This window comes from Sciurus vulgaris, assembly GCF_902686455.1.
Source record: "Sciurus vulgaris genome assembly, chromosome: 11".
Taxonomy (NCBI): Eukaryota; Metazoa; Chordata; class Mammalia; order Rodentia; family Sciuridae; genus Sciurus; species Sciurus vulgaris.
Window position 1 is genome coordinate 115,384,927 of NC_136472.1, and position 13,249 is coordinate 115,398,175.

At 35.1% G+C, this 13,249-nt stretch overlaps 1 protein-coding gene across 7 annotated transcripts in view; it reads left to right on the plus strand.

The window, feature by feature from the left end:
- The window catches only part of ARHGEF12 (Rho guanine nucleotide exchange factor 12), a 139,507-nt gene that overhangs the window by 105,830 nt on the left and 20,428 nt on the right, over positions 1-13,249 (plus strand). For all 7 annotated transcript variants that reach the window (XM_079103136.1, XM_079103130.1, XM_079103132.1 and 4 more), the window contains 6 exons: positions 910-1,122; positions 6,225-6,357; positions 7,400-7,435; positions 7,764-7,918; positions 8,874-9,020; positions 10,095-10,180. In XM_079103136.1, the coding sequence (XP_078959262.1) occupies positions 910-1,122; positions 6,225-6,357; positions 7,400-7,435; positions 7,764-7,918; positions 8,874-9,020; positions 10,095-10,180 (770 nt within the window). The remainder of the gene's footprint in view (positions 1-909; positions 1,123-6,224; positions 6,358-7,399; positions 7,436-7,763; positions 7,919-8,873; positions 9,021-10,094; positions 10,181-13,249) is intronic.

Sequence of the window (13,249 nt, forward strand, 5' to 3'; positions counted from 1 at the left end):
TCTTCACTTTTTCATTGTGCTTTATTTTCTAATCTCCCTCTACCTCACTCCCTGGGCTAGTGGAGAAAGATCAGCCACTAAAGAGGGCTGCAGGAGAATTGGGGATAGTGGTACACTGGGAAGGGCAACCAGGTCACATAGTGCTTCTTATCATGGATAGTACCACATTTGAAATTACTGGTAGAAATGGGGTTGTGGAACAGTGATACTGAGTGTCTCCCATGATATGGAATTCTCACTCAAATGCCAATAGTGCCCTGATTGAGAAACACTGAGAAGAGGTTGAGAAGATGGAGGATTCCACAGATACTGTCATGATCTCCAAGGCATACAGAGGATGTTTTCAGAATTTGGAAAGATGTGAGGATGTACAATGCTGTGGATGATAACCTGAATGTTGCAGTTTCTCATAAACAAGGATAATGAACAGAATAGGGATAAGTTTGGATGGTCTGAGGCATGTTGTGATAATGAAGTTGTGAGTGTTAGGGAAAAAGTGAAGTGGGGCTTGCAAGCACCCACAGAGATTAAGGGCTTCTTTTTCATTCTTACACTTGACACAGCTCCATGTCTACCTGTTTCTGTCTCTCAGCATTCCCTCACCTTTGCTCTCCTCATCTCCTTCACTTGGTGATCCTTTTTCTGCCTCATCCTCTCACCCTCAACTTTGACCTTCTCACTCCCTTTTCTGTTCATTCTCTATCTCCTTATCTTCCTCCTCTCCCTTTCTCTCTCCTCCTTTCCCTTTCAATCCTTCTTTCTTTTTCTCTGTTCCTTGCTCTGTATAATAATTCATTTTATTTTTTTCTAGGGCCCATATTTCCAGCATTTTTTTCCAGATATTTTTATGTTTCTTCTTTTTTAGAGCTGTTTAGCAACACAAATTATTAACCATAATTTTCTGTTCAGTTGGCAGGGCCATGGAACTACAGAAGCCACGCCACCCTAAGCATTTATCCACACCCTCATCCGTGAGTCCAGAACCCCAGGACTCTGCTAAGGTGCGGCCGTGTGGCTTAGCAAACGAAGGAACAGACATTGGATACCTTCCTGCCAATTCCGTGTCCTCTGTGGCTTCAGGGTCCACTCTTTCCCAAGAAGGAGGGAAAGAGAATGATATGGGTGAGCAGTGTTGTCGTTCAGCTTAACATGATGTTAGACTTTTAGACAAATATTCTAATTGTACAGTGGAGAGGCAGATTATTTTAATCAGAACTGAGCCCCCGTTTAATTTGATTTTAACATTTTAGTATTCTACAACCCATGACAAATTTATGCTGAATGATAATTTGTAGTTCCCATCCATCCAAAAAATATTGAGCTCTTTGTCAGATATTAGCTTTGTAACAGATGTCAGCATACAATAATTGTACACAAATGCTTACCCAATACTGCTTAGTTATATGGGGGAGATAGGTATGCAAGTGAAAAATTCAGATTATATTAAGTCCAAGAAACAAAGGTAAGAGAGGAATATAGGGAACTGAGCAGTAGTTAGAGGCAGATATGGGAAATGGGGTGTTCTAAAGAAGACTTAAAAAATCTGAGACCCTGAAGATTTTTTAAAATGTTTAATAAGAAGCCAACAGAGAAAAGAGGTTAACTGTGTAGGAGAGAGTATAAGCAATAGAACAAAGCTTTGAGACTACAAGAAGAGATGACATGAGGAATGTATATAAAGGGCAAGGCTATTAGCTGAAAGTTTTAGTTAGAGGGGCAAAGGAATTTGAAGAGTAAAGAAGGAAAAGAAGTAATTGCAGTAGAGAATTAGGAAAGGAACTTATTATCATATTTCTTCATACTTGTTATAATGAAGGCTTTCTTCAGCAAGTGTGCTTGGAGAACAGCTGGTTTTATTTGAAGAAGGGAACGCCTATCTATACTAGTGTTTCCTAAGACTGTTCAATTTCTGGTGATAACATGATCAAGGATGAGACTATGGGAGTGGTCAATAGGATAACATAGAGGAGGTTACCAAGGATGAAGAAGGCAAAGACCCAAGGAGACAGGAGTTTGAATAGCTTAATATACATAGATTTGGAGGTATGGAAATCTAGTATGATTTGAGCATGGAAAGAAGTGTGAGCCAGCAGACAAATGTCGAGGGCTGCTAGATGATTGTTGTGAGGAAGGAGAACATCTGATAATATGTGGAGAGTACTTCAGAGGAGCAAATGATTTTCCAAGAACACAGCAAGAATGGTCTAAAATCATGTATGGAAAAGGATGGCTACTCCTCATATCTCCACAGTGTAAGACAGAAACATTAGTTTCTATTTGAGAGAATTGTGGCAGTAGCTTACCCTTGTGGAGTAAGCAGTTTTCTATTTAAGGAAAGGAAGTGGGGGTGACATTTGGAGAACTGTTGGGATTTTGTCAGGTATGGAATTCTGAAGGTGTCAAATTGAGTAAATGCATTCATATTTCATGGCTCTCATGACTCATTGAAATAAAAATGGTGGGTAAGTTACTAAAAATTATAAAGAGAAAGAAAGTAGAGGAAGGAATTACGTTTTTAACAAATATTTGGGAAATTGAAAGTGAATAAGAACTAATTTAGTGGCTAAAACAACATAAAGGGGACTGGAGTTGCAGCTCAGTGGTAGAACACTTGCCTACCATGTGTGAGGCACTGGGCTCGATTCTCAGCATCACATATAAATAAATAAAGTCCACTGACAACTAAAAAAATATTAAAACAACATAAAGGAAGTCAGAACCCATAATTTGTTTAAGGAGTCCAACGTAGGAGCCAGTCTGTCCATTGAAGCCGTGGAGAACCTTTGGGCTCAGTTAGCGTATGTAATGGAGTTCATAAGTAAGAGATAGAGCTGCGGTGATGAATGAACCGGACCTCTAATCAAACAGCTGTGTCAGCACCTTCTGACCCCTGCTTTATAGTAGTCTGTTATTTATGGAGGAGAAGAAACCCAGTGTGCTCTTTTTAAAAGAAATTACATGAGAGAGTTACATATTTCATCGAGTTGATGCCCTGGAATTCTAACATTTGGGCACCGTGTAGAGCCAGACAGTAGGCGTGCCAAGGACTCACTCTGCTTAGGGCTCTCTCAACTAGAACAGAACTGTTTCCATACAGCAGCAAAAGAAAGCCAGATCAGCTGCCTAGTCTTTCATTCTTAAATATGAACATCATTATTCACTCTTGGAAAAATTTGCATATTAGAGTCAAGACCTAGTATAACATATAATACCAGATACATTAAACAATGACACAAAGAGAGAATACATACCAAATAGGAAAACTGACCCTAGAAGGAAAAGATAATTTTGGTAATAGACAAGAACTTTTAAAAATGCCTCTAAATTAGATAGTATATTTCAAGACATTAAAGAAGTTATTAAATCTATAGTGCAAAATTGGATTCTATGAAAAAGAAGAGCCAAGCTGGGCCTGCTCCCATAATTTCAGTGATTGAGGCAAGAGGATCATAAGTTTGTGGCCCGCTTTAACAACTTGGTGAGACTTTGTCTCAGAATAAAAAATTAAAAGAATCAGGGATGTAGCTCAGTAGTAAAGTGACCCTGGATTGAGTCCCCAGTACCCCCGCCCCACAAAAGTTTAATGTAACTATTAAATACAGTACAGTGAGTATTGTATAGTTACTAATTGTTGTGTGATAAATTACTCCAAAGCTTAATGACTTCAACACAAAATTATTCATTATCTTACCTTTTTGGTGAGTGAAGAATGTGACAACAGCTTAGCTGGGTGGTTTTCACCAAGGGTCTCTTTAAAGGGTCGGAAACCCCCTTCTTAATGCCTCAGCTCCTCGCCCCATGGATTTCTCCAAAGAACTGCTTGAGTGTTCCATAACATAGTAGCTGACTTTCCTTAGAATGATCCGATACAGGAGGACAAGAAGAAAACCTCCGTCTTACAACTCAGTCTCTGTTGGTACACACTGCCACTTCTGCAGGTTGAAACCAAGTCCCTGAATCTGGCCCACACTCCAGGAGAGAGGAATCGGGATCTACTCCTGAAGGGAGGAGTATCAAAACATTTGTGGATGTATTTTCAAACCATTACAGTTTCCAGTATTTAAAGCAAAAAACAAGTCCCTGAAAATAAAGGAAGTATTTCATAATGTTTATAAGAAATATCAAAAGATAGAAATTTGAGAGAAAAGAAGTATATAGAGAACTACTACAGAGGTCCAACATCTGTCTTTTTCATTGAAAGTCAGCAGAGGACATGGAGGAGTGGTAAAGAAACAGTAGGAATAGTTTCCCAGAGTTGAATTTAAAAAAGCACCTTTTCACATAGAAAGGGCTTACTGAGAACCAACCACAGTCCTGTGTCCCTTAATGATGGGAACACAGTCTGAGAAGTGCATTGTTAGGCAATTTCATTGTTGTGCAGCTCTCTTATAGTGAACATAAGCAAGTTAAGATGGTAGGCCATCATTAGACAGTGTAATCTTTTGGGACCATCATATTTGCAGTCCATTGTTGATTGAAATGTTATGCAGCACATGATTATATATAATGAATGATTTTTTAAAAAAATCTATACCTAAAATGTTCTCAGAAATACCAGTGCATCAGGAATAAATCCTAAAATCTTTTAAGAGAAAGGAAATAGCGATTATGGTGCTTCAGACTTCTCATAACACTGAATGCTAGGATACAAAAGAGCAATGCTTTCAACTTACTGAAAGAAAATGGTTTAGACTTTTAATTTCGCCCCCACCTAAACTTTTCATCAAATATGAGGAAAGAATAAAGACATTTCCAGATGTGCAAGGATCCAAAGTTTAATCAAAATGCATACTTAACATTGACACTACATACTCTGGCAAAGTGAGAGAAAAATTTAGAAAAAAACGTCACGGGATCCAGAAATAGTCGCAGGAGAGTGGCAAAGGGCAATTTTAGGATGATATGATGATGTCACAGGCCAAGGGAGTTACTGCATTAGACTGAAACACAAACAGGCCGCAGATAAGAAAAGTGGGGATTTTAAGCAACTGATAGTATGAGGTAGCAGATGAAAAAATTTGAGACTTAATAAAATTATATTACTTTGACAAAAATGAAAGTATATAGAGATGGAAATAAAAACGGTTATTAAGGAACTAAGTCATGCTTTGAACAGGAAGCAAAATAAAATGGCCTGATCTTAAAGCAATTGGTAGATGATGAGATTCTGGTATAATAAACACTCTATTTCAAGTGGCCAGGATTGCATCATTATACCAGTAAAAAAGAAAATATAATCCTAACTACTGTTATCTTTGAACCTGACAGGGATAGTATGTATATGTGTGGTATAGACTGTATATGACAGTATATATATTCTCATAAAAATGAAGGCACACTGTGTTGATTTTCAGACTTTTAGAATCTTCCTTCTAAGCAAAGGATAAAATATTTCATTGTAGATCCTCTTAATGATGCAAATGAAAATGCAGTTGAAAAAAATACACAGTAGAAGTAAAGAAAGAAGTAAAGAAGCATGTGGACACTAACTCTAATCTGACGTAAAAGAGAGTTGAAATATTAGCTGCTTGATGGAACAAAAATATAGACATGTTACATTTAGGTCTTGAACAATAACCCAGGTAGTAATAATAGTATACCTATTAAACTTTGAGAAGAAATGGAGGAAAGTGAAGGTAGAAAGTACAAGTGAACAAAATCCCTAGAGGGGAAAGAAAAAGATATTACCTAAAGATAATAAATCAAGAAAAAGAAGTAAGAAGTTGTTATTTGGAATTGGGCCACCTTAATAACTACTAACATCTGCATCATTATAGTTACCATTGAAAGCGTGAGTGCTGGTGCTGTAGCTCAGCATAGAGCATTTGTCTAGTGCATCCAAGGTCCTGGGTTCAGTCCCCAGCGCTGCAGAAAATAAGCTTCCATCGGAAATTATGAAAAAAGGTTGGTTCTGGAGGTGGAAAAGTGGGAGGTTGTGCTCCAATTCATTTGCTTTTCTGAACTCAACTGTTAACTCAGTTGTTGTCATGTCTTATGTTGATTTTTAAGAAACTACTTAAAATTTTTTTCTATTTATGTTTTAGTGCATTTTAAAGTTTTTTGTATTAAAATTTTGGTTCTAGCTAACTTGCATATGTTTAGGCAAGAATGTGGCTATGGATGAGGCTGAAGCTTTTCTAGGGACTTGATTTTTTTGTTTTGTTTTGTTTTGTAATCAGTGACTTTATTAGCACACTTCTAATGCCTGACTTTTGTCTTTTCAGGATCAAAACAAGTTGGAGAAACACCAGCATCTGGAGACTCATTGGATGGCACACCTCGTACTCCCAATACCATCTTTGATTTTCCACCTCCTGCATTAGACCAAGTGCAGGAGGAGGAGTGTGAGGTAGAAAGGTGAGATATGAAAGAAGTTTAGGGCATTGTTTAAAGTGTTTTGAATTATATTTTATTTGTGTGCCATCTAGCATTTTTCCTTATGTGGTATTCTGAAAGAACTAGCACTTGTTGGTAGTAAATATTAGATAGGTACTGAAATTTTCTTCTGATTTATTTTATATTAAATATATTCTATACCTGGGAGTTTAACCCATTTTTCAGTATCCTTAATACCCATTAGTTTTTCATGTTGACTTTTTTTTTTTTAATAGCAGCACTATTTATTCAGAAAACTAGAAATTACCCAAATGTCTACTGACAATAGAATGGATAAAAAAGACATTCTGATAGGTGGTCACAAAGTAGAATAATACAGAGCAAGGAAAATGAAGAATCAACAGCTATGAGCAACAATGTAGATGAGTCTCACACACAGTATTGAATGAAAGAAACTAGATATGAAAAAAATTATACTGCATCATAACAAAATATAGAGGTCAAAAATAGGCAAAACGAATCTATGGTGTTAAACCTCTTTACTCTTGGGACACAGGGTTCCAACAAGTGGAAGGAGGTAAAAGGAAATTTCTGGTTGCTCGTAGTATTCAGTTTTTGATTAGCTGCTGTTTGTCCAAAAATGTCAGTCCAGTTTGTGAAAATTCATTCATATGTATATTTTTAATTTATGCATTTTCTATGCAAAAAGTTGGGGAAAGATAAGGACATATTCCAAGATGTTAACAGTAAATACATCTGGTTGGTAGGAACATGGATTTTTCTAAAACATTTTTTGACATATTCATGTATATTCCAACTTAATAATAATCAGGTCTTGTTATTTCAGTTTGAATAAAATATTGCTTAAAAATGAACTGTCTAATCAATTATTATAATTTTGGGTGTAAAGAAATAAATACTATAAAAATTGGGATTCTAACTACCATAAGAATTTTCCATATAATTATAGTATTCCGTTGAGTACCAATCCCTTGTAAAATGTTATGTATTTTCTGAATTCAAAATTATTTATCATGTTGACTCTTATTCTCCACTCGTTTAGGGTGATGGAACATGGGACACCAAAACCCTTTAGAAAGTAAGTAAATCTTAAGTAGCTTTGAATAAAGGCACATTTTAAGAACTAGAGCTTTTCCCCCTGAAGTTCCAATCTTGAATGAAAAGAAGCCCTATAAGCACATCTGTTAAATTGTATAAAGTTCTTAATATACACAAATAATTCAAAAGATATACACTGAGGTGTATATAACATATATAAGCTGTTTTGTAGGACAGGAGGATATTTTAGGCTTTTTTGATGAATCAAATGCAGAAATCTGACTGATTTACAGTAATCTTAAGACTTGTGTAGCTTCATATTGTTCACCTGAAGTCCACAAACAAAATTTGTCATTTTTCTTCATTAGGTTTGACAGCATAGCCTTTGGAGAAAGTCAAAGTGAGGATGAACAATTTGAAAATGACCTAGAGACAGATCCACCCAACTGGCAGCAGCTTGTTAGTAGAGAAGTGTTATTGGGACTCAAACCTTGTGAGATCAAAAGACAGGAAGTGATTAATGGTGAGTTTAATTAATTTGTTTTTGTCATTCATGTATATTGAGTTTCATCAGAATAAAGCAAACCCCTCAACCCTGGAGTGTGCTGCTTTTTCTCTTAGCCTTCTGTTTTAAACAAAGATGGAATTAAATCAGATAAATGATCCTTGAAGCCTTCAACTCAAAAAATGCAAATGATATTTAATTCTTATTGATAATAGGAAAGAATATTTAGCCTTCAAGATATTCAGGATCTGTAGCATTGTAGTTCAGAGTTGAATCACTAAGATATTTATCCCATCACTTTACTTTCAGATTAAGTTATTTTTTATGCATAGATTATGCATAGGAAGCTAAAAAGCCCAATGAGATTGAGTTAATTAAGATTATATAACTGATAAGTGAAAAGGGGAAAACTAGGATCCATGCCCTTTTGAACCCTAGTACAGCATTCTTTAGTTACTCTAATAACATGGATGTGACAGATATGGGGCATGAATGCTGTACCCTTTACTATTTCTAGAATGGGATTTGAAAAAATACCCTCCCTGTCTCTGACAACATTACAACATAGTGAAGTTACAGTCTAGCTCCAGAAATGAGATTTTATAGGAAAATTAGATAACCACTGTTATTTCTGAAGAAGTCTTAAGTCAAAGGCTATTGAGGCTTTCAGTTTTCTAATATTGTTGTTTTGATAGGTAGGTAGTATTAATGGAAGAGTGGGGGCACATTTAACTTTTAAGTACAAAATCGTTTTGAAGGATATTTTTCATTTGTCAACATTCAACTCAGAACCCCTATGCTGGATAATTTCTTGGAATCAAAGTGATTTCAGAGACATCCTTTCTAGATGCTAAATAATTATTTAACTCATTTGCTATCTAATTCCAGCTAAAAAGACTGTTTAGTCTCATGGAATTATTCTAAGTAAGGAAACATCTCGTATCTCCCCTCCCTACTTTTTTTTTTTGCTCAGAATTATTCTACACTGAGAGAGCTCATGTCCGAACTTTGAAGGTTCTTGATCAAGTATTCTATCAGCGAGTATCCAGAGAAGGAATTCTTTCACCTTCAGAACTACGGAAGATTTTTTCAAACTTGGAAGATATTCTTCAACTTCATGGTAAAAGAATCTGCCTCTGATCTTTGTTCCTACATTTCCTACAGAGTAAAGATTGGGAGTCTATCTGGCAGTTTTTCGGTGTTTTTATATAATTTCATGTAATTTTGTAAATGTGTTCATGTTAGCATTCCTGAAGTTATATATGAACACATAACATAAATGAAGAAATGATGGAATCTTCGATTAGATCCTTTTCCCCCACAATCAATCTTTTGCATACAAAGTGTTAACGTAGGGCTTCAGGTCTAAAGTCAGTACTTAAGCTAAAAACATGAATAGTCAAAATTACCCTTAAAAATTTCTTACCAATTTCAGTATAAAAAGTTTTAAAAATATGTATCTCACATAATAATACATGTAGAAGTAGATTTTGTAAATAGCAATACGCAATATAGAATCCCATAGTGTGATAAATTTTAGGCATTGTTTTATTGTGTTGATGCTTGAAACGCATTTTGTAAATATTCAAAAATTCAATCTTGTGGCTTTCCCTGTTTGAATCATCTGCTTTTATAGTAGTGGTAGGATATTCCACTCTTAGTTCATCATTTCTTTATGACCCTAAATCTTCAATCTCTCTGTCAAGAGTATTATCACTCTCTACCAACATCACCAACCACATTGATGCCCTCTACAACTTTGTGGATAATCTTAGGTTTCATCAGAATGCGTTGATAAATTTAGGCCTGATTACATCTATTGCCTGTAAACATGACACATTTTGAGAGGAACAGTGAGTAGAGTCACCTATAGTGTTTATTTACACTTACGTTCTTTTTGAGCATGATTATAGGTGAAGTCTTGAGATTAAGTGATGTTTGATGCCACTGTACTATAGGTACTAGTTTCTAAAATGTTTGATACTTTAGCACCTGTTTTTCAGGTTTAAAACACTGTTTAGACACTGTTTTACAATGTTTAGATGCATAAGCCTGTGTTCAGATTTTTATTTAAGGAGAATAGAAGGAGCTATGCTATTCTAAAAATTTTGTTTTCAAAAACAGTATCAACCTAAAGTAAGTGTGTACTAATTTTTTTTCTTTTCTTTTTAAATTTTTTTTTTCTTTTCCTTAGTTGGGCTGAATGAACAAATGAAGGCTGTTAGAAAGAGGAATGAAACCTCTGTTATTGATCACATTGGGGAAGATCTGTTGACCTGGGTAAGGACATTTTCTATTTCTAATGTGTTTATAGACGTTTGATGATAAGATTCAAGGTTAAATAACAAAGCCTTTCCAAATATGCAAACCCATCCATTTTGCAAAGTTAATGTGAAGCTGAAAAGGGTTTAGAGTGTGTATACTCTTAATGTGTTCTAATCAGTGCTCAAACTAAGTGCTATATTTTATTGAAATAAATATACTGGTCCTTTGTGTTTTAAAAAACATTAAAATGGATCTTAATGAAAATAAATGATACAGAATTTTAACCATCTTCTGTTGTTCACATCTTGAAATTATACTCTATAACGGGACAATTATAGATCCATAACTGCTATCACAATAGTAGAAAAGTGAAAATTACTTAATTTTTTTTTTATTTTTTATTTTTTTGGTAAAATTCCATCTTTCTGTCTTAATTCCCTTTGATTTTTTTTGGTCAAATTCCATCTTTCTGTCTTAATTCCGTGCTGTTAAAGGAGCTAGGGGACATAGTGGCAATCAAAACATACATGTCTCCTGCCCTCGTGTAACTTAAGTAAAGCAAGGTGAATACAACAAAAAGGGAAGAATACAATTATTATGAGAATATATGGCAGAAGGACCTGAACTAGAACATATTGAAAACCTTCTTGAGGAAGGGATTTGATTTAAACTTTTTAAGGAAGCACTATATAGTTAAGGTGGTGAATAACAATAAAGTCTGTGACTTAGTTCTCAAAATGTTAATAACATAGGCTGACTTGGAATGGTTTAGACAGGCTCACAGAAATTTACTTCATTGTATATACTGCTTGAGGAAATGCCATGAGATGTTAGTGATTCTAAAATTGTAACTTAAAAAATTTTGATTAGAGATTAGAAAGTTAACTAAAACAATCTTTGTCTTACTGCTTTCATTGGTGGTGAGATCATGGCCCAGAATCTCCTAATTTATTAGAATATCTCTTTTTTAACCACGGGACTCAAAACAGGAGCAGCAAATTCTAATCCAGTCTCGCCTTGCACTTTCCATTGTAGACCCACTTTGGCATTAGTTTTATTAAGGAGATTTAATTTCTTTGAAAAATTCAACTTATTCTATGGCTACTCTGAAAATGTGACTCATCTTTCTTTCCTTTTTCTTTATTCTTTTTTTGTGTGTGTGTGGTATTGGGGACTGAAACCAGGGGCACTCTACCACTGAGTTACATCCCCAACCATTTTTATATTTTGATACATAGTAAATTGCCTAGGATGGTCTCAAACTTGCATTCCTCCTGTCACAACCTCCTTAATAGCTGGAATTGTAGGGTGTGCCACCATGGTCAGCTTCATCTTGTTTCTTGATCTCAGTGTAGGCAATGAAAATTAAAACTGAGTGGCTTCACAATACACTACTCACTTGAAATAGCAAATTGAAAATTTTATAAGACCATCATTTCCTTTTATAATATAATAGAGTATAGCATCCATATCTGTATGAAACTTGGATTAAAAGGTTGTAAGGTGTATGGATTTAAGATATCGCACCTTGATTCCCAAGTAGCTTCATTTGCATCTCCTATAAATAAGGTTTAACACCTAGTGTCAAGTGAAGTTTATCCTTCATAAGATACACAAGTGCAATTGATCCTCTTATCACAACCCATTAGACTGCATAAATCTATATGGCAAAAGAAAGTGGAGAAACATGAACAAAGTGGAACAAAAAAGTTATTTTAGAACACATAAAAAGTAGTGTATTTTTGGCCAGTATAGTACATCTATTAAACATTGAGTTAGATTGGAATAACCACTCTGATTTTTTTTTACCTGTTACATACCAAAGGTTCATTTAGTGGTCAGAAATTCTAAAAGCAAAAATCATAAACAGGCTTTAGATTTTGATTTTGTTTTTCTTTTTCTTTTCTTTTTCTTTTTTTTTTTTTTTCTTTTTGCAGTGCTAGGGATTGGACCCATAGCCTTACACATGCTGAGCATATGCTCTGTCACTGAGCTATGCTTCTAATCTCTTCCTGCTTTTTTTTTTTTTTTTGCAATACTGGGGATTGAACCCAAGGCCTGTGTTTGCAAGGCAAAGACTCTACCAACTGAGCTATATCCCCAGCCCTCCTGCTATTTTTTAAAAGTTTAATTTTTAAAATTTTGAGTCAGGGTCTTGCTAAGTTGATTAGGACCTTGCTAAGTTGCTTATACTGACCTTGAACTTGCAATTCTCCTGCCTCAGTTTCCCAAGTTGCAGGTATCACATGTGCACCACCACACCCAGCTCTCCTGCTATTTGTTGAAAAATAATTTTGAAGAGTTTTTGTCCAGTATTGGTCCTTTAAAATCACTTAAATTTTTTGTAAAATTACTATAAAACAACTTGAGATTGGTGGCTTTTCTTCTGTAAACCCAGTTTTTTTTTTTTTTTTTTTTGGGGTGCTTCGATCAACTAATATATCAAAAAAGCTTCCAGTCTCATCTTTATACATGTTGATAGTCATATTTATTTATTTTTGCAGTGCTAAAGATCAAACTTAGGGCCTTACACATGCTAGGCAAGCTCTCAACCCCTGAGCTAAATATCTTATTTATAATAGAATAAAAATACAAAGTTTGACCTATTAAAAGCAATCTGTATGTGACCTACTTGAAGAAAAGAATATATCTACAGATATACTACAAAGGAACTTTGTACAAAATATCTTCATTTACAGACTTTTGAGAATGTGTCTTTAAATGGAAGATTGTATGGAAAAGCTCTCTATAAACCATAAAGCAGGACTGGTGATGTAGCTCAGTGGTAGAGCACTTGCCTATCATGCTTGAGACCCTGGGTTCAATCACCAGAAATACTCCCCCCCCAAAAATAATTATAAAGCAGTTTTTTTCAAATATAGAAGAGCTATTTAAATAATTATTTGTTTGACTTATAAGAACACCTTATTAACCAAATACTTGTTGGGTGTCTCATCAAAAATGTAAAATTCTGTGGAGGAACGTTGGATTGTGTAGAGGGAAAAATATTGGTTAAGAAGCATAATTTTTCATAAGAGGTTCATAAGCTCATGGGTCTGCCCACCTTCCAACAAAGCCAGCACT